The 27,416-nt window shown below is 32.4% G+C and overlaps 1 protein-coding gene across 11 annotated transcripts in view; it reads right to left on the reverse strand.

Annotated features, from left to right (window-relative positions):
• Positions 1 to 8,095: 8,095 nt before the first annotated feature.
• The window catches only part of LOC137828875 (two-component response regulator-like PRR37), a 31,676-nt gene continuing 12,355 nt past the window's right edge, over positions 8,096 to 27,416 (reverse strand). For all 11 annotated transcript variants that reach the window (XM_068635688.2, XM_068635618.2, XM_068635633.2 and 8 more), the window contains 6 exons: positions 11,327 to 11,507; positions 10,795 to 11,242; positions 10,678 to 10,705; positions 9,005 to 9,763; positions 8,565 to 8,638; positions 8,096 to 8,475 (listed from right to left, as the gene is read on the reverse strand). In XM_068635688.2, the coding sequence (XP_068491789.1) occupies positions 8,400 to 8,475; positions 8,565 to 8,638; positions 9,005 to 9,763; positions 10,678 to 10,705; positions 10,795 to 11,242; positions 11,327 to 11,507 (1,566 nt within the window). In that variant the 3' untranslated portion in view covers positions 8,096 to 8,399. The remainder of the gene's footprint in view (positions 8,476 to 8,564; positions 8,639 to 9,004; positions 9,764 to 10,677; positions 10,706 to 10,794; positions 11,243 to 11,326; positions 11,508 to 27,416) is intronic.

The following is a 27,416-nucleotide window of genomic DNA, read 5'->3' on the forward strand; positions in this document are numbered from 1 at the left end:
ATTGTTTTAATTTGCTGAAAAAATCAAGTTTGAAATTATTAACAAATACGTTAGATTTAATACATCAGTTTATTTAAGTAAACAATGATATAGAAACTTATAATAACAATAGAACTGTTATGCATTAAATTATGTAATATTTTAGTATTATATATTCATTAGTTTAATTCCAAGACTTCAATTGCGTTTGGCTGTTTCTAAATTTAAGTTTATCATAACTCATCATATTTAAAATACTGCTTTTAACTTATTTAAAACGCTTTATTATTGAGTACTTTTTTTTTATGAAGTTTGAAAATTGGAAAATGATAGTTTAATAATTTCTATAATTATATAAATTTTTGGTGTAATGAGTTTAAAAATAAATTTATATAATAAAAAATAAATTTATAATTAAATAATATGAAAATTATTAAAATAATAATATTTAAAATGATAATGTGATAGTATAAAAAATTGGAATTACTTATGTATCATTACTTTGAAAATTTGGTGGCAACGGATTCACTTTGTTGCGAGCTGGTTCGCAACATTAACAACAAATGTGCGTGTCGTTTGAAGTGCCCGACGGTGGCCACATAAATCACATTGTTTTTGTTTTTGTTTTTTTCAAGGTTTGCGAAACGCTTTGACCAAAACCCTGTCTTGTTTCTCTCTAAAAACATATATTTAATTGAAAAAATAAATTAACAAAAAAGTCAACCTCTCGAACACCGCAATGGGGCCCACACGTGACGTAATCAAGTGGGACCCACTTGCCTACGCGTACCGCACTACGGATATGGCTTCGAACTTTCCTTCCAAAGTGTCGCAAAAAATAAAAAAGAAAGCAAAGTTTCTGTTTTGACGGTGATCCACGCGTTCAGTATCCAGACGTAACAGAACCGTAACGCGTGTTTGTGACGGCGACTCAGCCAATCAGAGAAGGGTTGCATGTGGGATTGGCTGCATTAGATGGTTGCTCTTTTGCGTGACTTTTGTGTTATTTTTGTGTAGTTTTAAAACGCAGTGAAGAAAGTGTTTATAGTAGTATATGTAGTAGGTGAAATATATCAGCAATTTTAATTTCACTTTGTTGGTTTCTTTCATTTATTTTTTTCTTCATAAAATTTAATTTAATAAATAAAATGGATCCAAATCTGGCTTTAATTTTTTATTTTAACCAAAATAAGTTTTTAAGAAAAGAAGATTTGAAACTAATTAAAGACTAACCAAACTACGAAGGAAACAAGTTTATATTTATATTTATTCTCTTACGCATGTTATATGTATTAGCAGAAACACATGCATTGTTGTATCTGTTTTTAGGTTAATAATGAAGTCGATTTTTGTTCAAATCACACTCTTCACTCAAACAAATATGTTTGTTTTAAGTAAAAGTAAAACATAAAACTACTTATACTTTTAGGTTTTATTTTTCTCATACTAAAAAAAAATTATAATTTTATGAGAGTGTTTTTTTAATTGAATAGGTATAAACATTATAAATATATAAAAGATGTTGAATTGATTTCTTGTTTTTATTCATGTAAATTATGTTATATAAAAAAAATTGAAGTTAAGATGTTGTTTACTACTCAAAAGGTGTCAAATTTTTCTACATGCACTTCCACTTAATTGTAATATCTTTTTGTTATATTTAAATTTTATTGAGCTGTCGGTTGAAAGTATTTTTTTTAGTGTGTAAACAAATTAAAATGTAATAATAAAATAAACAAAATTTGGTATTGATTGTGAAATATTGAAGGAAAAACACTTCTTAGTTGTTAATATAAAGGGTGGGCTATGACACAATACATTTATAAATTAAATTATATATATATATATATATATATATATATATATATATATGTGGGGTTGAGGTGTTTGAGTAACATTGATCTTTGACAATGGAAGTGTGCAAGTGTCAAAATTTGAAACGTTAACAGGTACATGGTCGGTGCACCATAACAACACAAATTAAGTCATCTACAAACTTCCACCATTCAAATATTAGTTAGAAAGGTAGTGACATTAATAATTGTATTGATTTAACTGAATTATTGTAAATATCGACTAAATTTTAAAAATAGTTTAATTAATATAATATTTTAAATTAATTCAACTAAATTGTGGGAGGCTTTTAGTAAATTAAATTAAATTACAAATTATACTTAAAACATAAACATATGGCATTAGTAATATTTTTTAAATCTTATAAGTTATAATTACTAAAAATAATTAAATTAATGTGATTTTGCTTTGTTTTGTGCTGCGTGCTAAGACCAATGTTCTTTGGATGTTTTGTAATTGATAGAATATTTGTCTTAATTACTGTGGGAAAATCAACAGGTCTAGGGTTACTCATATTTTTCTTTGTATGTTTCGTAAATGATATAATACTTGTCTTAATTACGGTGGGAAAATCAGCAAATTTAGGGTTACTCATATTTTTTGTGAAAGAAATGCGTATGCTAATAAGTTGGCTAATTTATCATTTATTTATAGATAATTTTTTTATTGGTATAATAAGTTACCATCTAGTCTGTTATTAGAATTCTTTATGAATAGATATAATTTATTTATGTATTATTTTTGTTAATATATGGATTTTGGTATAGTCCCTTCATATTTTTGTATTTTTTTTAAATATTTTTTTTTTATGTGATGACAAATGATTATTATTATTTTAGGTGTCAACATAGTTAAGATGTCAAGTTACATAATGATGTCTAACATGATGAAAAATTTTATTTAAAAAATTAAATTAATATAACAATTCAGTTGCAATTTATTTAATCACATGGTATGCTTTTTCTACTTCAAAATTGTTTTATATAACTTCTGGAAGTTTTAACTTTTAACGAACCCTTATTTATTTTGAATTAATATTTAATAACTTAATTATTATCTTTTTTCTCGAAAGAAATCATACATTTGATAAAAAAAAATGTCGTTTTAATGAAAATATTTAAGAAAAAACATATTAATTATCGCTTTTAATATATATGAAAATCTTAAAATTACAATTATAAAACAAGAATAGTATCGCGCAGTTTGCTAGGTGAAACTCTAGATTATTTTGAAAAATAACACCACAAATATATAAAACATATTACGAAAATAGAACATGATTACAATATATTAGTAACATTTATTTGAAAAATATACAAATGTTTTCCGTTCGATACCATCAAATTCGAATAAAATAATTATCGATGAAAACAATTATTTTAAATAATTAAGATTAGGGTAAAACATGTTTTTAATTTAAATAATATTCAACACATTTCTTTCAAATTAAAATTAAGTTCTAATTAAATTCTAATATCATATTAAAAATAAAATTTTAAATGTAATTTAATTTTATAAAACTAACTAGTAAAATAAGACGTATCTTCTAGTTTTTTATTAAAATTATTTATTAATAAATATAATCTACATATGTATCGTTTTTGTTAACATATGAGTTTTGGTCTATTTTCATGTATTTTTTTAATAATATTTTTTCATGTGATGACAAATGATTTTGGTTACTTGATATATCACCCTAGTTGAGAGGTCAAGTAACATATTAATTTCTAACATAATTTTTTTTTATAAAATAAAATAAAGTCATACACCTATGAATTATACTAGTATATATAAAATGTTTTTATTTATAGTTAATGTGAATTTTTAACACATTCAAATTTTACATTTAACATATGCATTAAATTATACCAATTTCACGTTAGTTTATGACCACTCAATGATATTGATAGATTAACATAAGAAATTGTTTTAAAAATGTTGATTTGATAAGAAGATTTGGAGAAAAGTATGGCTTTTTGAAAACGACAAGGAGAATAGATAGTTGATTAATTAGGTACGTATTGAAGTGTTTCATCTAAGATTGCAATATTACTTTGTTGTGTGTGATGATCAATACTAAAAGACAAAACATGACAAAGATTCAAAACACGTGTACCAATTTTCAAGGTAAAGTTATGGAGATTTGGTTCATGAAAAGGGTTACATGAGTCACAAAATGAGAAGATAATGTTCCCCTCACTTTCATTAAAGAATAACAATTTTTCTTTTTCATTTTCTTTTCATCATCTCTTAAACCTTAACATGTTTTTTATATATAGGTTATGTGAAAACATCACACCCACCCACAAACACATGGTTTCTTCTAGAAAACCTCAATAAAAAGACTTCCACTCACCATAATCTAACTATTTTCTAAATTAGTTTCCAACTCATATAAAAATTAATTGGAGCCATAAATAATTATATGTATGGTTTTTAGAAAATTTTGTAAAAAAAAAACATAATCCCATAAGTATTTGAGAGAAAAAAAAAACATAAATTGTGTGAAGACATTTCATCTTTCATAAATGATGAATTTATGGAATAGATTATATGGATTAAATATTAATGTTTACAATATCTTTATAAATAAATATATTATCCCAGATAAGATTTATTCGAGATTGATAAAAAGAAATAAGTAAAATGCAAATTATATATTGTAAGAAGTAAAGGAAAACGTCAAAAATGTCTAAAGTAAATAATTCAAGCATATAAATTGTGGAAAAGTAGAAGAAAATAAAATATATTTAAATGTAAATTATTAAAATGCATACAATTGCAATTTTCAATATTTAAAAAGTCCCATTCTATAGTTTTAATAGTGAGAGATATTATTTCAATTATTGAAATAAAGTAGCAATATAAACGAGTAAATTTTCTTTTAGTTTTTTAATAAAAGAACATGCTATTAGAAATTAAGGAAATAATGTTCATATAAAAATTATATTTGATGAGATTTGACAAGTATCAGTGTAAATAATAGTTTTTTTTCAACAGTGAGATCTGAGAATCATTCTCGAATATGAGTAGTCAAATTGCAGTTTTCAAGGATGATTTCAATATCAATTACAAAGAATTGTTTGAATATGATAATCTTTGGATTTATTGTCCAAAGAATAATTGGCTCTATAATGACAACCATAAATGATTCTATGTTTATAAAATGTTTATCCTTAAGGATTGAATAATCAAAACTCATTCTCTTTTAATTTAAGACGTGATCAAATTATCCAAACTCAATGTTCAATAATAAAATGAAAATACAAAGCATGCCAAAATCAAAATCTAAATATTAAGTGAAACGATGAAAAATCAAATGATCAAAATAAAAACTCATGAGAGATGACATCATTCACAATCTCTTCCTCTTTTTATGATAACTTTTTTCTTAAATTTCAGAAACAACACTTCATGAGTTTATTTATTTGTTTTTTTTATAAGATCTTGAATAAAGTTGAGATTAGATTAAACAAAGGAGAAGATAAATTAATTGAAGAAACTCAATATCTTGAATTGTTTATTAAAGTCTTAAAGGTGACAATGTGGGTTGATCTGTTCCGCGCAAGGAATGCAAACTTATTTCATTGATCCATCTCGCATAAGTAGAATATATAAAAAAAATATTTTTTAAAAAAATTAAAATTTAATTAATTATAAAATAACATAATTTTGTTGTTTAAAAATTAAAATTTTATCCCTGTTTTAAATTTATTTAATTAAGACAGAAATATGGATTAAGTATGAAGATTGTTAGAATGTTTGATTAAAAATAATCAAAGTTTTGTTTTGTGTCTATTTTCTCTCTATATATCAGATTATCTATCAAAGTTTTACTATAAAATATTTTAATAAAAATGAATAATTTTTTAATGAGTATCTAACTGAAATATTTTTTATATTATTTTTTATTAATAAATTTTAAATATAAAATTTTACTTAAAACTAAATTTATTGTGATTCTTAATATTAACCCTTTTAGATGATTAAAATAAAATATTATTTTTAAGAACATTAATTTTAATATTTTAAATAATAAAACAAAAATATAAAATAAAAATCTCAATGTAATAATAAATGAGTGAATTATGATTTTTTTTACATTCAAAATAAAATAATTATTTATTTATTTATTTATGTGGACTAGCATACCAACCTGTTCCGCCCCGCTGTTAACCTGCGCGGACTACAAATCATACCGTATAAATCTAAACGAGTCAGCCTAAATTAATGAATTTATTCCATCCATCTTGATAGCGACTATGGACCAACTCATATGACCAGTCTCACATTACCATCCTTACTAAATCTTATCTACTTCAAAATTATAAAAATAAATTCAACTAAATCAATATGTTCTTACATAAAACATACTTTGTAAAAGTATATATCCTTAAACTAAAAATGTGATTCTTTTTATGCTTCATTATACTTATTAAAAGTTCTGACCTGTTTTTTTTAATGCAACGGTAAAATAATATATTATACATTAAATAGTTTTTAGTGCCATTTGTAATTCCCTATAAGAAGAAACAAAACACAAATCACCTCCTTCATTCTCTCTCTATTTCTCCAACTCCTTCTCTTTTTTCTAATTTTTTCTTTTCATATCTTTTTCATTTCAGAATTATCTTACAATTTTAAAAAATACATACTTCTTTCCTTTATCAATTTATTTTATATAATTTTTTAAATATTATAATATTGTTAAATAATATGTCTAAATAAATTAAGCAAAGACTTCAATTAAAAAAATTGGCGCAATCAGTACAAATATATAAGAACGTCTTTATCAGATGTTCAAATAAAAACTCAATTTATAAAATGAACCTGTATTTGACGGCATTTGCAGTTGAAGTTTGTTAATGTGTAAAAGTTGTTAACATGTAAGAAAAAGAGAGTTCTTACAGCTAAAAAAATACTTTCTTTTTTATGCAATAAAAAAAGTTTCCTTTCTTATAAAAAGAATTAAAGAAAAAATTGAATTTATAATAAATTAATGAAAGTCTTAAACATGACATGAAAATATAGGACTTTATCAGAAAGGCAGATTAAGAATCCATACATGAGTTTTTAATTAAAAATGTTTTGCAAAAATGTTTCGATAAGAAAGTTAGGACAAGAAAAATAAAATAATAATAACATTTAATACATTTAGTTTTGTTATTTATAGTTGTTTTTAATTAGACGATTAAAATATATAATGAAAGATATTTTAAAATCTGAATAGAAGAAGAAACTAGAAGAGAGCGGAAACTAAAAGTAAAAAATATTAATAAATATCATTTTATCATTAGATTACTTAATAAACCCTATTTGGAAGAAACATTTTTTTTTCTCCTTCATAATTTTTAAAATTTAAATTTAAAATTTCAGTTTAAAATAAATAACTACCAAATTTAAAGAATAAATTTGGAAAATGAAATGTGTAAAAAACAAAAAAAAAATTCCTTTTATATGCTGTTATAGATTATGATCTCTAATAGCCCAAGGTAGAAAATATTTTTTTAAGTGAAAAGATTTTAATAAGATATTAATGTTATTCAGGAAGGTACAAGAAGATTAAAAAGTTGTCCAAATAGGTCGTACACCAAGGTAAATGCAACTTCCTTTAATTTTATCGAAAAACAAGGAAAAAAACCCCTAGATGTTTGCCTCCGTACCAACAAAGTCCAACAACTCACATTTTAGGTATACAGAGACACCAAGTTTATCTATTAAATCTTATAGGGCACTTATTAAGCAAAAAAAAAAAAAAAAATTTTAATATATTAGAAACTCTAAAGATATTTGTCTAAAATTATAACATTTAATTATTAAAAGATAAAAAAAATAAAATTGATTGAATATTGTGTATTTTATATATCTTTATCAAGTATTTTGAAGACAGTTGTTGGGTCTGTGCTGGTTTATTATTATGCTAAAAGGAGAGGGGCAATGTGAAGAAGACAGCTGAAACAATTATTGCTAACAGAACTATGATCACAATAATTGATATATGATTGACGTCACAGCACAAGTTAAGGATAGGTGGATGAACAAGATTCAACTCCTAGGGGTAGGGAGGGAGAAAAGAATGGGTGAGAAAGTAATGGCATGACAAGGAATTGGTTGAGACAATCTTAGTGTATAGAACAGTGACATGAACATACGAGGCAGAGAAACTCCATTCTCCCTTCATTTTCACCCACGACAATCAATTGAGGAAAGCTATTCCAGTGGAAAGGAACAGAAGTAACTTTGTACACAGATGGACCCAAAGTAAAAGCTAACATGATAAATTTTATTCATCAGAGGTTAACCTATCCAAAGGAAACCACTTCATTTGGAGTTTTCAAGTTCACACAACCACGATTAGATTCTAGAATGTTGTCCTGAAGGTTCAAATTAAATGTCTGGTCTTCAAAACAACAAAGGTAAATGTAAACTACCTAGTCACAGGTTCCACTACACAAACTTCCAAGCTCCTTCCTAGGTGAATGTGTGAAGGACTAGTCTGATAGCAAGAAGCTGGACGCCGCTATTGGAACAGAATCAGTCAAATAATGGCCAGCATTTGGCTGGTGTTATTGAGGGATGTCGCTATTATCCCCAGGTACCCGGTTGTCACTTTGGTGATCTTTATCTTCTTTGGGTTCAGACCTGAGAAAAATTTGGACAGAAGCTAACCCAGTACTTAGATAATGCAACACAAATATATATAAAGTGAATCTAAGTATGCAGCAACTTACACTATTCGTCTAACAAATTGTCCCCTAATACGAGGCCGCTGTTCTGCTAGTTTTTTCCTGCTATGATATCGAACCTGGAAAAGGAATGCAAATTCCAGATTATTGAAACAGGTCAAATTCATGACGACAATATATAACATCTCGTGCTTATTAATGATGAGTATCAATTCATTGACGCAAACATGAACATAAAAGTCATACAAGGCAAGTAACTCGGGAAGTACATTTATCCTACTAGTAGGTTACTTGAGAAGTAAATACTTAATTTTAAATGAAGAGAAAATAATTTGACAAAATTGCAGATATATAAAATACATCTAGAAATTATGGGAATACAAGACCAGGGCATAACCACATTACAATGCTCAAATTGACAAAATCCACATCCAATAAAGATCTTCAAGGAATATATTATAACCATATAACTTAAAATAGATTACCCTTTTCTCAAAGCATCTTTCTTTTCTCTTTTGACGAAATTTGGTCAAAGCAGCTTCTCTCAATGCAAGTCGTCCTTCATCTGCCACATTTCCAATGTTTTTCCTATCAATGCCACCAACTCCAATGCTCCCAACAGCCACATTGCCATTTTCCACATTTACTGTCCTCAGTGTCAAGGTTCCGTCCTGTCCATTGCTCCCATGATCACTCTCCACAGCATTTCCATCTACTGTGTAGTTTGCAGCATTACTTTCTGCTGGCCCTCCAAATGCATTTGATGATACACATTGCTGAGCAGTGTTGGGCGAGTTTTTGAGTAAGAGATCATGATCTGATTGGAGATCTACAGTAGCTTTATGGGAAATGTGATTATAATGGTGAAGCTCATAATGAGTGTGCTCGACTTGGAATTCATGTTCAGAGCCTCCCATTTGTCCTCTAACAATTTCCATATATTCTTCCCGGGCAAAAGTTTTCTTCTGAGATGATGAGATACCATTGTTCGGTAAAGTTTGGAGTTCAGAGGAATTAAATGAGCCCATCCCTCTTACAGACTCTGGCATCTTGTCAAAAGTACAAGGTTTGGTCCCAAGATATGTATTAGTGGAGGCCATGTCATTGATGTTGTTGCTTCCATTAGATTGTTGGTTTGGAGGAGTGACATTTGAGTGAGATGGAAAGTTGTGTATTACCTCTGCATTCGGTGCAGCTGAGCCATTGGCTAGTGGCGAACAGCTTCCTACATTTCCGGTTTGAGCCTGTAAAAGGTAAAGAAAAACATAAGGCTTGCCCAAAGATTTAGCCTTTGTTAGCCGAGGCAAGAGAAATGTGTGATATTAATGGAAAATAAAAAAATGGAAAGAGTGGAAACAGAAATTTTATAGATAAGCACGTTTGCTTTGAAAGAAAAATGCAGAAAAGAAAAGATGTTTTTTAAGAATTAAACTATTTGCCACAGATATTTTTTGCTTTTTTCTTTTCCATTTCAAATGATTTAATCTATTTTATTTTCCACTTCAATTTATTTAATCCATTATTTTTTATAAGACCAAGATCCACCAGAACTGCTTGGGGTGGGTGCAAGCTGAAGCAGATCTTAAAGAAAAAAATAGGCAGTTGCTCCTAACAAAACTCACCGGTGGTAGGAAGGAAAGAGACAAAAATGCTATTTCACCAGTTCACACAAGCCATTTCCTCTCCTTTCTTGCCCTTCTCACACGTTAAACCATGTATGGGGCCCACATGTATTTTTTTTTTTCATCTTTTCTCACCTTTCTCCTAAACCAAATCAACACATTCTTCTCATTTCTTTCCTTTTCTTTCTTTTCTATTATATCAAACAAGACCTAAGATTTGGTGATAAACACTATTCTCCAGCTAATGGTACTCAGAATCAGCTTGCCAATTCCAAAGAAATAACTAAGACATACATCATGTTGATATCATTTCTTCGTATTGTGTATGATAATTTTTTGTGATGATTCACTCAATCCCTTTATCCCCTACTTGTTGGTTGGGAAGAAATTGAATATTCATTCAGATATGATTAATGGTGAGGAGGAGACAGTCAGACAAGTTGATGAGGCGAGTGGGATTGGCGACGTAAATGAAAATCATGCAACTCAAAAATCTTAATTTTAACACAATATATAAAGTTGTCAAAGGACCGAACCTGGTTAGCAGAAGAAGCAGTATTATATCTGCACAATGAAGAGAAATGTTATGTAATGCAAACAATATTTGCTTCCACTAGAATAGAACTTAGTTATGCTGGCAAATTTCCTCTTACTTTGAGAATGCTGACTGGTCTGAATGTCTCAACACATTGCATTCTTCACCCGTGACATTTTTAGAATCTCTTACTTCTCCAAGCCTTTTCAAAGTTAGTTCCAGGGATGGATGGTCTTTAGGGCAACAGTTTTCTTTTGTTAGTGAGAAACCAGAAAACCCATTTGGAGTATTCAAGTCTCTGCTTTCAGCCTGTGGACTATTGCTATCAGTAAAATCGATAACATTCATAGTTTGATTTTCCTGTGTCCTGGTTTTACCACCATTGTACTCCAGTTGTCCATTTTCACAGGCATTACTCTGTTCTTTAACTATCTGCATATTTTCAACATCAGACATTTTATTTGCCCCTTTACCCATTCGATGGCTAGAAAGTTCCTCAAGTCGATGATCTAGTTGCATATTCAAAGATATTCCCACAGCCAAGTCCTTGCCCATTGCAACATCATCTGGAAAGAAACTAGGTGGTTTATTTGGGGATATATCCAAATCCATACAGACAAGTCTAAACAATAGATACTATCAAGGCATACCAAGATGATCAATGAGTTCAAGGCACTCTTTTTCTGTTGCATGCACCCATCTACTACTAACTTTTTCAGTCTTTGTTTGCATCACTTGGGCACAAGTGCTATCTGGGGCATCAGCCAATTGTTTATGAGGTGAAACTGGACGTGGACTGCCAACTTGAGCCAGACATTTAGTCCACGAACTCTGCATAAACGGGAGCTTTATGTAAGGGGCAATCACAAAGAAGTGCACAATTAAGTGAACACGTGGTTAACAATTTTTCACAAAAACAATTCAATGAGAATCGAGAAAAAGCACAAAAATGAAGTGACAAGACATGAACCAGAACAGCAAGCTACCCATTCTTTATCGCAAGCTATAGTTAGGCATAACAGCAAAAGAAAGCAATAAACATTATCACGTTATACATCAAATGTAACAGCAATAAAAGTGATGCATGTGTTCCAGTCCAACCATGAGCACCAAAGAGTTTTCATAAACTGCACATTGCATAAAATTTGGGCCTTGTTGTTTTAACCAACACCTTTATTAGAAACCGATCAAAAATTGCTTCAAAGTAGCACACATCAAATTCTCACAAAAGTCCCAAAATTTTTTAACTGAAGTTCTGCCTTGGTTGTACAAAACAAGGGGAAGAAAGTTGGACAAGGGCAAATCACTTCACCTATGGTGTACCTACTGTAAGAACTTGCAACACTCAAGACAAGTGCTATAAGCTTCATGCTAAGCCTCCAAATCCAAACCAGAATTGAGAGCTAAAGGAAATCAAAGTGGAGGACAAACTCAAGTCCATATGGCACAACTAGGCTCGGTAGAAGGCAATTTTTCACAACCTGCCACAAAATTCAACACAGAGGAGATTATAAAATCAAGGGGGTTGTTGGGCAACTAACAAAACTAGTAGACCCAGGTAGTTACTTATGAGCATTTGCAGGTAATATTCCTTACTCCTATGCATTCAATGCCTTAAATTCCCCTAAAGAAAGTGTTTGGATAGTTGATTCTAGAGCCACAAACCACATGTCTCAGTCATCTATTGGGTTATATCTTATAGACCTTGTCCAAGCAACAAAAAAATTGCACTTGCTGATGGAACTTCCATTACAATTGCTAGAAAGGAGATATTATCATAAGCTAGAATCTAATTCTGAAGGATGTCCCAAATTATCTACCAATTTGATTTTTGTTCACAAGCTTACAATGGATTTACACTATGTTGGTACTTTTTAATCCTACAATCTGCTAACAGGATCAAGGAATGGGGAAGATGATTGGACTTGCTAAGGAAGACAATGGACTCAACCTTCTAGAGGATCCTAATAGGATGAGTAGGACTAAAAATCAAATTCCTTGCTCTTTTCTGTTGGAATCAACCCTCTCCAATAAAGAAAAAAATCTAGTTATACCACCTTCGTTTAGGTCACCCATAATTCAGTACCCTAGAGATTATGTTCCCTAATTTATTTTAGAAAATTGACATAGGAATGTTTCATTGTGATACTTTGTGAATTTGTAATGCACAAGCGTGTTGACTATCCCTCTAATAATAAAAGAATGATTGTTTCCTTTATCTTAATATATAGTGAAATGTGGGGACCCTTTTAGTACTCCTATCATACTCGGGGCTTGTTGGTTTGTCATATTCATTAATGGTTACACTCAGGTGTCATGGGTTTTTCTCTTGAAACAAAAAAATGAAGTTAGCCTAGTTTCAAAAAACTTCATCCAAATGATTAAAAATCAGTGAGACAACCATTAAAAGAGTTCATTCAGCTAATGCCAAAGGTTTTTTTCAATCAACTCCTCTTTCTTTAATGAACAATAAATAATTCTTGTGTGAACACTCCATAACAAAATGGGGTGGCACTGACAGAATGAAAAATTGGACACCTAATAATTGTGACTCTAGCTTCTCTTCTCCATAAAAGTATTCTAAGACAATATTGGGAAGAAGTTGTCCTCATTGCTTGCTACCAATTTCGTCAATTATATACCATCTAAAACACCAAACAATAACGATTCCATACCACTATTCACCAATTTTTTTCCCTGACTTTCTAGCTAGAACAAATAATCTTGTCCCTTGGGTCTTTGGTTGTGTATCCTTTGTCCATGTTCATTCTAGTCATAGGGGGAAACTTCATCCTTGAGCTATTAAGTGCATATTTATTCACTACTCACCTAGCCAAAAGGCTTACAAATGTTACCACACAACAACAAAACGATTTCTTGTGTCTCAAGATGTCACCTCTTATGAAAATATACAAAATTTTCAACTTTATCTTCAAGGCTCATACATTGAAAATAAGGATAATTTGTTCTTAATAGAAGTTGTCTCTCACTCCCAAAATTAAGTCTCATTCATACTCTACCATCCATTGAATCTAGTCCTATAATTTCGTCTATTCATTCTCCTTTTGTTTAAAGCCCAAATATAAAAGGAGAACAAACGGTAAGTGCTACCCATCCACTACGAGCGAAGGAGAAGGTTTGTTGTTCAACCACCACAAGTCCATGATTCTGAACCTATGGTTCAAATACCTGACATTAATGAAGAGCAAAATATGCTAGCCATCGAAGATTAGGATCTTCCAATTGTAGTAAGGAAAGAGCATGTAGTCAAAAGCCAAGGTACCCATTGATACACTATGTCCTATGACAAACTATCTAGTAATCATAAAAGCTTCCTTGGTGATCTAAATAATCACTATTCGAAAAAATGTTGATGAGGCATTGACCAGTAAGGATTTGAAAAATGCTATGAAGATTGAAATGGTTAGTCTAGAAAAGTACAAAACTTAGGAGTTGTTGGATCTACCTTAAGGGAAAAATCTTGTCGGATGTAGGTGGGGTATTCAGTGTTAAATACAGGAAGATGGGACATTAGAGAGGTATAAAATAAGGTTAGTAGCTAAGCGATATACTCAAGCATATGGGATTGACTACCTTGAAACCCTTTCACCTGTTGTAAAAATGAATATTGTTAGAACTTTGTTGTCTCCTGCAATTAACTATGGATGGAGTTTGCAGCAATTTGATGCCACAAATGCCTTTCTACATGACAATTGTGAGGAAGAAATTTACATGGTCCCACCTAGGTTTAAAGGTGAGGAGGGAAAGGTGTGTAAACTAATGGATTGAAACAACCCTTTAGAATATGGTTTGGCAGATTTACTATTGTAATGAAGACTACAAGGTACAAGTAAAGCCAGGGTGGGTGACCATACATTATTTATTGAGCATTCAGCTTCGGGGGGGTTACAACACTAATTGTTTACAAAAATGATATTGTGAAGATTGACTTAGTAAAATCTTGTCTAAGGGTTCCTAGACTGTCTAACTGTACTAGACCATCCAATGTTTGATATGCAACTTCTTTCATATATGTCTCAGTAGATGGTTTTAGTAGATTGTTTAGACTTTTAGAGTCTACTGAGACCTAACCATCTAGTGAAACTGTCTAAATGACTTCCCAACTCAGTAATGAGATGCATTGTTCACGTGTCTTTCCCATTAGTCTAGGCATATTTCACTTTAGTTAGATGATATTGTTATATAAATACGAACTTTGTATCATTAATTGAGTCTAACGTTTGAGTTGTACCTGAGTGAGTTTGCTACGAGAGAAATTGTGAGTTGTAATCTCAAATAGTGAATTCTTTTGTGGATGTAAATTGAAGTTTATTAACACTTCAAATGAACCACAATATTTATGTGTGTTTTTTTTTGTTTTTCCTCTTACGTTTACCTTTTACCTACTATGTTTGAGAGTTTCTCTATTATCATTCTTTGTTTGTGTGGTAGACACTTTTGTAGTGAATTTGTTTTAGCTATAATTCCTTACAAACTAGTGTGGTGAGCATGGAATTAATCATCATGGATTTTGCAAAGCATGAGGCTGAGAAATTCACTGGTATGAACGATTTTGGATTGTGACAGTTGATCTTTCTATTGACAAATTGGATGAAACTAATTATGACACTTAGGCCTCAAATATTAAATTATGGCTTAAGAGTCAAGATTATGTTTATCATCTTACTCAATGTGTTTGCACTGTTGCTGCAGATGAGGCTTCCCGTTGGTTGAAAATTGATGCTCAATTATGCATTGTTATTAAATCTACTATTCATTCATCTTTAAAACAATTTTTTCGTGTTTTCGAGACATGTTCAAAAGTTTGGGTACAGGCGAAATTATTATACACCAATGATACTTAACGTCTTTATGGTGTGTGTCAAAATCTCCTAACCGTTGTTGCTCCCAAATGCCTTGATGGTATAATGATTGAATATTTGGGTAAACTACATGCTCTTCTTCATGATTTTAATGAATTATTGTCTCTTGCCTCCACTCCTACTCAAGAACTAAAGCAATGGTCCAAGTTCTTCATGTTATTGGGCTTACATGGCCTTCTTGATGATTATTCTCATGTCCGTGATCAGATTTTGGGATCTCCTGTTGTTCCCAATTTTACTTCCACTTATTCTACCCTTCTGCGTGTGCCAAGTAAACACATCACTGATATACCTCTTTCAGTTGATGACTCTTTTGCTTTAACCTCTCAGCGTTATGATTGTACTCGCCCTTCCAAGCTGGGCAAAAGGCGTCATAAGTGTGATTATTGTGGCAAACTTGGCCACAAATTGATCGGTGTTATGCCTTACATGGCCGTCCTCCTAAATCTGCTACGGTTGCCCAAAATGTTCCCGTGCACCCTTCTACCATGGACCCTGCTTCATTTGATATATTTGGTCAACCTGCAATTTTCAATGAATTTCTTAAATGGTATGAGGGTCGTCAAAACTTTGGTTCCACTACTTCTGTTGCACATTGAAGTACAACTTTTGCTGGCCTTACTCACTCAAAATTCTCTTGCTCCTTGGGTTTTTGACTCAAGTGCCACCGATCATATTACTGGTAATAAATATTTTTTCTCTTCTTTGTCTACCTTCGGTTATTTACCAACCATTACCATGGCCAACAGTTCTAGGGTCTCATCCCATGGTGTTGGTACTATTCATCTTCTTCCTTCTTTATCTATTGATAGTGTTCTTTATGTTCCTGGGTCTCCCTTCAACCTATTATCCAATAATCGTCTAACTTGTTCCCTTGATTGTGTTATTTCTTTTACCAAAGATTCTATTTGTTTACAGGATCGGAGTTCAAGACGGGTTATTGACACAGGATGTAAGTCTCATGGTCTTTTCCACCTACGAACATCTGCACATGTTGGAACAGTTATGGATTCTCCATCTCTCATTCATGCTCAGCTAGGTCATCCTAGTCTTGCCAAGATGCAGCACCTTGTTCCAAGTCTGTCCAAAGTGTCTACTTTGTCTTGTGAGTCATGTCATTTAGGTAAACAAAGTAGCAGTTCTTTTCCTAGTAGTGTCTCACAACATGCTTCATCCCCTTTTGCCTTAGTTCATTATGATATTTGGGGACCAAGTCATGTTAAATCTAATTTAGGGTTTCAGTATTTTGTTACTTTTATTGATGATTATTCAATATGTACTTGGTTATTTTTAATGAAATCTTGTTCTAAGTTGTTTTCTACATTTTAATCTTTTTATAATTATTAAGAAGTGGACTTTAAGCCTAACTCAACCTCATAAAAACGGCTTATAAGATGAGGTTTGCATCCATTTATATACTATGAAATGTCATAATCTTTAGTCAATATGGGATCTCCAACAATAACAAAATTAAAAATTAATTTGGAGTTTCAATTAGAACCTTACGTAGTGATAATGCTCATGAGTATCTTTCTTATTCTTTTACCATTTTTATGAAATCTCATGGCATTCTTCATCAAACCTCATGTGCTTATACCCCTCAACAAAATGGGGGTGGCTGAGCGCAAGAATAAACACTTTGTTGAAACTACTCGTAGTATGTTACTTCATGGTGACGTTCCTCAACATTTTTGGGGTGATGTTGTTCTTAGTGCATGTTATCTAATTAATCGTATGACATCTTCGGTTTTAGAAAATAAAATTCCTCATTCTATTTTATTTCCTCATAAACCTCTTCACCCTTACCACCTAAAGTTGTTGGGTCTCCATGTTATGTTCACAATTTTTGTCCTGGTGTAGATAAATTATCTGCTAGGTCACACAAATGTGTTTTTTTTAGGGTTTACTAGATCTCAAAAAAGATATAAATGTTTTTCACTCTCTCTTAACCGTTATTTCATTTCTGCAAATGTCACCTTCACTGAGTCTTTTTTTTTATTTGAAGTCTTTATCTTCTCCACCTGTGTCTCCATCTGAACAAGTACATATTCCAGTTGTCTTTGATCCTCCTGTTATGTCTAGTGTGCGTGAAGATTCTCCTTCTCCACCACCTCTTCAAGTTTACCGTCGTCGTCAGTCTTCCCATCGTCCACATGATTACTCTCTTCTAGTGTCAAATCCTCCGTCCTTCCAACTCCGATAGTTGAACCTGATATTTCCATTGCCATCTGTAAAGGTATACGTTCTAACTGTAATCCCTTTCCACATTATAATACTTTAAGGTACCATCGACTATCTCAACCTTTTTATACTTTCCTTTCATTTATTTCTTCTATGTCGATTCCAAAGTCTGTGATGATGCCTTAGCTCATCCTGGTTGGCGTCAAGCCATGCTTGATGAAATGAGTGTGCTTCAGAATAATGGAACTTGGGACCTTGTACCTTTACCTTCTGGGAAATTTGTTGTTGGTTGCAGGTGGGTCTTTGCTATTAAAATTGGTCCTGATGGTACTATTGATCGTCTCAAAACTTGTCTTGTGGCTAAGGGTTACACTCAAATTTTTGGTTTATACTATGGTAATACTTTTTCTCCAGTAGCAAAAATGGCTATAGTTCGCTTATTCATAGCCATGACTACTCTTCAACAATGGCTTCTTTATCAGTTGGATGTCAAAAATGTCTTTCTTAATGGGGATTTGCAGGAAGAAATTTATATGGAGCAATCCCTGGTTTTGTTACTCAGGGGAGTCTTCTGAATTGGTATGTCATCTCCACAAATCCTTATATGGTCTGACGCAGTCTCCTAGGGTTTGGTTTGGAAAATTTAGCAAAGTTGTTCAACAGTTTGGTATGACTCGCAGTGAAGCGGATCATTTGGTTTTTTACCGTCACTCGAGTGTTGGTGTATCTATCCTGTAGTATATGTTGATGACATTGTTCTTACCGGCAGTGATCACCATGGCATCTTACAGGTAAAACAACACTTTTGTCAACACTTTCAAACCAAAGATCTTGGCAAACTTAGATATTTCTTAGGGATTGAGGTAGCACAATCAAACAATGATATTGTTATTTCTCAAAGGAAGTATGCATTGGATATTTTGAAGGAAACTAGATTAACAAATTCAAAATCTGTTTAGACACCTATCCTAATGTCAAACTCCTACCTAGTCAGAGGAGCCTTTCTCAGATCCCGAGAAGTACAAAAGATTAGTTGAAAAAGTTGAACTATCTTACTGTCACTCGTCCAGATATTTCATTTGATGTCAGTGTGGTGACTAAATTTCTTAATTCACCATGTGTTGATCATGAAATGTAGTCATTCATATATTGAAATACATTAATGGTTCTCTTGGGAAAAGGCTTGTTATATGGTCACAATACTCATACTAGAGTTGTATGTTATTCAGATGCTGGCAGGGTCTCCGCTTGATAGAAGATCTACTTCCAGATATTGTGTTTCTATTTTCGTGGAAGAGTAAGAAACAAAATATTGTGGCAAGATCTAGTGCTGAAGTAGAATATAGAGCTATGACTTCAACTACTTGTGAGCTTATTTGGCTTAAACACTTACTAAAAAAATTGCACTTTGGAGAAGTCAATCAAATGACACTCATTTGTGATAATCAAACTACTCTTCATATTAGCTCAAATTCCATCTTTCATGAAAGGACCAAACATATCAAGATTGATTGTCATTTCATTCTAGAAAAGATTGTTTTTTGGAGACATTAATACTGAATTTGTTAATTCAAATGATCAATTAGCAAATATTTTCACTAAATCTTTACGAGGGCCTATAATTGATTATATTTGTAACAAGCTTGGTACATGTGATTTATATGCACCAGCTTGAGGGGGAGAGTTGAATGTAACGGGCTTAGCCCATAGTTTATATTATTATGTTATTATATTATTGTTTCTGTTATTATTCTCATCTATAAATAAAGATCCTTATGTGTGTATTTTACACAAGAGATATCAATCCTATATTTATTTACTTCATTCTTTACAATACTCGTATAAGATGAGTAGTGAAAAGGCAACCAACGAACAAATGGATGAATTCAACAAGTTGATCCTTAATCTAAAGAATATCAATGTGCAAATAGATGATGAGGATCAGACATTGTTTTTATTGTGTTTGTTGCCTAAGGCGCATGATCATTTCAAGAAAACCTTGTTTTTATGAAAGAAGATCTCTCTTGAAGAGGTTCAGGTTACTCTAAGCTCAAAGGAGTTGAATGAGAAGTTTAAAGTTAAGGCATCTAGTAGCTAGAGGCTTTACTCAGAGAGAAGTTGATTATAATTATGTGTTTTCTTATGTAGTAAAGCACATATCCATTTAGAAGTTGTTAGCCATGGTTGTTAAGCTTAACCTTGAGCTAGAACAAATGGATGTTAAAACTGTGTTCCTATATGGAGACCATCTACATGAAGCAACTAGAAGGATTTGAGGTAAGAGACAAGAAGGATTATATTTGTTAAGTTAAACAGATCTTTGTATAGTTTGAAACAATCTCCAAGGCAATGGAACAAACGTTTTGATGAGTTCATCGCAAGAATTGGCTTTGAATGTAGCAAGTACGACACCTTACATCTCACTATAAGTTAAGTGATGAACAATCTCCTAAGATGGTTGAGGAACAATGTTATATGCACGAAATTTCATATGCCAATATAGTTGGTTCTATTAAGTATGTGATGGTCTGCAAACTCCTTGATATAGTATATATTGTGAGAATTATTAGTAGGTTCATGTCAAATCTTGGACGAGCTCATTGGCATGCTCTTAGGTGGATTCATTGTTACTTGAAGGGATCACTTGGAAGAGTTCTAGTTTATGGTGGAGCTAAATGATCTACCAGAGAAGGATTTGTTGACTCAGACTTAGTTCAGTGTTTAGGCACCAGAAAGTCTCTCACGGGCTATGTCGATCCCTGCTTATGGTACTACTATCAATTGGAAGGTCAGCTTACAGAAGGTAGTGACTTTCTCAACCACTGAACCAGAGTACATTGCCATGACAAAAGTTGTGGAAGAAGCCTTATGGTTGAAGGATCTAGTCAAAAAGTTGAAGTTGCAAGATCAAATTGTCACCATCTATTGTGAGAATAGGAATGCAATACAACTGTCAAGAACCAAGTCTACCATGAAAGAACTAAACACATTGATGTTAAGTTGCATTTCGTAGGAGAAGAGCTTGCATGAGGATCTATAAAGGTGATGAAGGTCTCAAAAAATCATAATCCCTCTAATATGATTATGAAGGTTCTACCAGGCAACAAGTTCTTTCATTGTTTGAATTAGTGATTAAGCATGTAATGGACTTAGTGGCAAAAAACAACTATCGATTAGAAGATTTGTGAAGATTGGCTCAATAAAATCATGTCTAAAGGTCCTAGACTGTCTAATTGTCCTAGAATGTCCAGTGTTTAATATGCAACTTCTATCATGTGGTAGATGGTTTCAATAGATTGTCTAGTCTCTCAACGTTTATTGAGATGTGGACCACCTGGTGAAATCGTCCAAGTGACTTTCCTGCTTGGTAATGAACAAGGAGGAATAAGATGATCTTAGAAAGTTTTGTAGATGACAAAAGATTTACCTCAAGATATTGCACTTTTTTTTTGAGAAAAATTGTGACGTAGAGGAGCAAGAAACAAAATGTTATATCAACGGCCAGTATAAAGATAGAATTTAGACCAATGACCTTAGGGATTTGTGGAATACAATGGTTAAAGATAATTTTAGAAGACATAAAGATTGATTGGAAGAAGCCTGTGAGACTGCATCGCGATAACAAGTCAACAATACATATTGCGCATAATCGAGTGCAACATGACAAAACTAAGCAAGTTGAAGTAGATAAACACTTCATAAAGGAGAAGTTGTATAATGGGACAATTTGTACACCATTGGTATCCTTTGGAAATCAACTTGTTGATATATTGAGAAAAGGACTAAGTAGTACTACATTTAGGAATGGATGACATCCACTCACCAACTTGAGGGCGAGTGTTAGAATTCCTTAAAATATGTTGGAGATAATATTTCCTTCTACAAATTAAACTCCATAGTTAGGAGGATAGTTGACATTATAATTTCTATTTATTGTATAGGATCATTGGTCTTAAATTATAGGGTTTGATTGTGTCTATTGAAAATTAAAGGTTTCCTTAATTAATATAAGAAATAATTATTCTTACACCTTTGAATCAAAAGATACCAACATACAACAAAAGACTTGATTTTAAAGAGAGATTTGAGCTTTCATATGAATTTGTCAAGCCGGAATTCAAGATTTATTTTTGGTCAGCAAGGAAGAATTCTAGAAAAGGGGTGTTAGAGAAAAGTTCATGAGACCCAGTTATTTTGATTAAGTACTTTCACAACAAAGTATTAAAACATGAATTTGTCTTAGCATCAAATCATGGCAAACACAAATGCATCGTCCGATAATGATAGACACAATAATTCGTCTGAGGAAGGTAGACACAATGCTTCAACTAATGAACATAGACACAATATTTCATTTGACGACAATAGACGCAAAGCATCTGGTGTAATTTTATCTTTGTTACGCTTGGACAGACAATAAAGAGACTTGATCTTAAGTATTTCATGGTACACTTCAAGCTTATAAATGCTTATTCTACATTGCAAAGAATGTTTGTCTAATCGGTCTAACAAGAGGATCTCACAAAGACTTGTCTACATCAAAGATCTCTTCAACAACGTGTCAACGCTGTTCCACGCCAACCACCTTTCGAAAAGACAAAATGTTAGCTATGCATAGAACATCAACCTTGTACAATCTTGCCTATTACAATAGTTTGAATAAAAGCTATGTGACATAGGCCTGATAAGTTATGCCAAGTATCAGGTTGTTGTTTGAAGAAGAGATATGCAAATAATGTTGCATAAAGAGCATTTAATGCATCTCTACACATGAACATGGACAAACAAAACATGAAGTAGAAAATCGTCTCTAATGTCTCCACAGCTAGAAAAAGATTTGCAACGGCTCGTTTAGAAACCTCTATATATAGAAGTTGTCTTCAAAGAAGAAAGGTTAAGTTGAAAGAAGAAGATTGAATATATTTCTGAATGTTTACAAATGTGATTACAATATAAATTTATAAACTATTTACAACCTAATTAAGGAAAAAAATAATACATAATTAAATAAAAAAATAATAGGTAATTAAAGCTATACAAATCAAATCACCAAAAGATATCAAATTTGTTCTAATAAATAGAAAACATAATCAACACTAATTATGGAATAATTATCTCCTAATTATGCAACACTCTCCCTCAAGCAGATGATGTATATGTATCATTCCAAGTTTGCAAGTATGATCTTTGAAATGTTTTGTGGAAATTCCCTTAGTGAACATATCTGCCAATTGGAGTTTTGAGGGAATGTACTCGGTGACTATAAGACCATTATCCAACTTCTCCTTAATGAACTGTCGATCTATCTCTATGTGCTTTGTTCGATCATGTTGTACTGAATTATGTGCAATACTGATGGCAGACTTATTATCACACGCCAAACCCATTGCAACTTCATATTTTATTTTGAGGTCATCGAGTATGATCTTCGTCCATAATAATTCACAAACCCTATGAGTCATGGCTCTAAATTCTACTTTTGCACTTGATCTTGCGACTATATTTTGTTTTTTGCTCCTCCATGTCACCAAATTTCCTCCCAATAACATGCAATAGCCTGTGGTGGATCTCCTATTAACAATTGATCCTGCATAGTCAACATCAGTATATACTTTCTTGGATAAGTTTTCCCTTTTTTTGAATAACAACCTTTTCCCCAAAGAGGCTTTTAAGTACCGAATAATTCTATTTACGGCCTGCAAGTGTCTTTCTCTTGGATCATGCATGAATTGGCTAACCACACTAGATGAGTTTTCCCACAAATCTTTGATATTGTGTTTTCTCCACCTTTGGGCTTTTTCCTCATCATTCCCAATCCTATAATTTTGCTCTATTGACACTCCAGAGATTGTGGTCTTACAGCCCAATTTACCAGTCTCTTTGAGGACATCAAGGATTTTTTCTTTTTAAGAAATAAAGATGTCCTATCTAGAGTAAGCAACCTCTATCTTAAAAAAGTACTCCAGCTTTCCAAGATCCTTCATCTCAAATTGAGTAGCCAGTCTCTCCCTCGAAGTCTTTTTTTCAATCACATCATCACTTGCAATAATCATATCATCTACATAGACCAAAAGTAGAGTGCGTTTACCATCCTAAGAATGCTGTATAAACAGAGTATGGTCACCTTGGCTTTTTCGGTACCCCAAAAATACCATAGCTTGAGTAAATCTTCCAAACCAAGCATGAGGTGATTGTTTAAGACCATACAGGGCCTAAGTATGCACACCTTATTCCCTTCATTAGTGGCACCATAACCAGGTGGAATCTCTATCTATACTTCTTCCTCCAAGCTTCCACGCAAGAAGCCATTTTTAGCATCAAATTGATGCATCTCCAAACCAAAGTGCGTTGCCAAAAAGAGAATAATTCTGATTGTATTCATTTTTGTCAACATAGCAAAAGTTTCCTCATAATCGATCTCATAGGTTTGGGTGTACCCTTTTGCAACCAACCATACCTTATACAGATCCAGTGTGCCATTAGATTGATACTTAGCTGTGAATATCCACCTACAACTCACTGCCTTCTTATCCTTTGGTCTCTCTGCAATTTCCCAAGTCTCATTCCTTTCTAATGCACCCATTTGTTCATTCATGGCTCGAACCCAATTCTGATCTTTTAAGGCTTATTGTACTGACGTAGGGATTCTGATAGACTCAATAGCTGAAAGAAAACTCTGATATTGCATAGAAAGTTTTTTTGTAGACACAAATTGGGACATAGGATATTTGGCACAAGATTTTTTTTCTTTTCTCAAGACAATACTAGGTTAGGTTCAAAAGCAGTATTTAAGGTGTCCTCAAGAATTTCATAGGTATGAGTTCTTACCTCTGGTTCGGACAATTGAAGTTGTTGTTAGACTATGATGGGTTTTTGTCACCTTCGCTAGTATTGTTTCCCAAAATATTTGTCCTTGTTAGATATTATTAGATATTCCTATTTATGTAATGGACTTAGCCCATATGTTTCTTTTTCTATATAAACATAGCCCTATGTGTTCAATATACATAAGAGATTTACCTTATTCTTTTTTTTTCAATATGGTATCTAGAGCATAGGATTAGGATTCAATTTTTGTTGGAGAACCCACGGTTCACTGGAATTTTCCAACCACTGCCTTGACGCTAGAGTTGCTGCCTCACCAAAACCATGTTGGAGTCGTCGTCGGAGCCTTCTTTGTTGCTGCTGCCGCCAATTGGTCGGTGACTGGATTTGTCCTTGTCATCTATGGCTTCTTCCGCTACCACTATGCTAGATCCAATTATGTCAATGTTCATCTCTCCATTGACAAATTGGATGGAACCAATTATGACACTTGGGTCTCAGATACTAAATTATGGCTTAAGAGTCAAGGTTATGTTGATCATCTTACTCATCCTAATGTTGCTGCCGTTGGTTGAAAATTGATGTTCAATTATGCATTGTTATCAAATATATAATTCACTCATCTTTAAAACAATTTTTTCGTACCTATGAGACACATTCAGAAGTTTAGGAACAAGCAAAATTATTATACACCAATGATACTCAACATCTTTAAGGTGTGTCATGATCTCCTCACAATTGTTGCTCCCAAACGTCTAGATGGTACAATGGCGGTACCATAGCCAATTGATATAGGGTACCATCACCTTGTGTTGGTACTATTAATCTTTTTCCTTCTTTATCTATTGATAATGTTCTTTTAAGTCTCTTGGTCTCCATTTAACTTACTATCGATTCGTCGTTTCACTCGTTCCATTGATTGTGTTATTTCTTTTACCAAAGGTTTTGTTTCTTTACAGGACCAGAGTTCAGGACGAATGATTGACACAAAATTAGAGTCTCATGGACTTTATCAACGACAGATCTCTACACATGTTGGCGCAATTATGGATTCTCCATCTCCTTTCTACACACAACGTGCTTCATCTCCTTTTGCCTTAGTTCACTAAGACATTTGGGGACCAATTCGTATTAAGTCTAATTTAGGATTTCAGTATTTTGTTACTTTTATTATTGATGATTATTCAAGATGTACTTGGATGTTTTTAATGAAAAACCGTTCTAAGTTGTTTTCTATATTTCAAATATTTTACAATGAAATTAAATTCAATTTGGAATTTCCATTCAAATTTTGCGTAGCGATAATGGATGTGAGTATCTTTCTCATTCATTTAAAAATTTTATGGCTTCCCATTGTATTCTTCACCAAACTTCATGTGCTTATACACCTTAAAAAAATGAGGTAGCTTAGCGCAAGAATAGACATTCTGTTGAAACAATTCGTACTATTTTAATCCATGGTAATGTTCCTCAATGTTTTTGGGGTGTTGTTCTTAATGCATGTTATCTCATTATTCGTATGTCATCTTCAATTTTAGATGACAAAATTCCTCATTCTATTTTATTTCGACATGACCTTCTCCACTTTTTACCTCTTAAACTTTTTGGGTCCATATGCTTTGTTCATAATTATAGTCAAATTAACTCTTAGGTCACACAAATGTGTCATTTTAGGGTTCACTAGATCATAAAAAGGATATAAATGTTTCTTACTTTCTCTTAACCGTTATTTTATTTCAGTAGATGTCACCTTCAGTGAATCTTCCCTTTACTTTTAGTCTTGTCCTTCTCCTTCTATGTCTTCATCTAATCAAGTTAATATTCATCTTTTTGTGCTTAGTGCACCTAAAGATTCACCACCGACACCAACTCTTTAGGTGTATAGTCGTCAAACATCTTATCGTCCATCATATGACTCTTCTAGTTCCAACACCTCCACCCCCTCTGGCTCCGATAGTTAAACCTTCGATAGTTGAACCTGATCTCTTCCTATTGTCATTCATAAAGGTATACATTCTACCCATAATCCCTATCCACATTATACTGCTTTGAGTTACCATAGACTATCTTAACCTTTCTATACCTGCTTTTCGTCTATTTCTTCTGTATCCATTCCAAAATTTGTAAGTGATGGCTTAGCCCATCCTAGGTGACGTCAGGCCATGCTTGATGAAATGAATGCACTTCAAAATAATGGAACTTGAGAACTTGTTCCTTTACCATCTAGGAAATTTGTTATTTGTTGTGGGTGGATTTTTGTTATCAAAGCTACTCCTGATGGTATTGATCGTCTCAAAGTTCGTCTTGTGGCTAAGGATTATACCTAAATTTTTAGTTTAGACTGTGGTGATACTTTTTCTCCAGTGGCAAAGATGGCTTTTATTCGCTTAGTCATAGCCATGGCTACTCTTCAACTATGGTCTCTTTATGAACTAGAAGTCAAAAATGTCTTTTTTAATGGGGATTTGCAGGAAGAAATTTATATGGAGCAACCTCCCGGTTTTGTTGCTCAGGGGGGTCTTCTGGATTGGTATGTCGTCTTCGCAAATCCTTATATGGCATCAAGTAGTCTCCTAGGGCTTGGTTTGGAAAATTTAGCAATGTTGTTCAACAGTTTTGTATGACTCGCAGAGAAGCAGATCATTCAGTTTTTTATCGTCACTTGAGTGTTGGGTGTATCTATAGTGAGAAAGTTCAATTACATTCCAAAATTTGTAAGTTGATGACATTGTTCTTATAAGTAGTGATCACCATGACATCTTACAAGTAAAACAACACCTTTGTCAACACTTGCAGACCAAATATCTTGGCAAACTCAGATATTTCTTGGGGATTGAGGTAGCACAATCCA

This window comes from Phaseolus vulgaris, chromosome 11, assembly GCF_051622355.1.
Source record: "Phaseolus vulgaris cultivar YP4 chromosome 11, ASM5162235v1, whole genome shotgun sequence".
Taxonomy (NCBI): domain Eukaryota; kingdom Viridiplantae; phylum Streptophyta; class Magnoliopsida; order Fabales; family Fabaceae; genus Phaseolus; species Phaseolus vulgaris.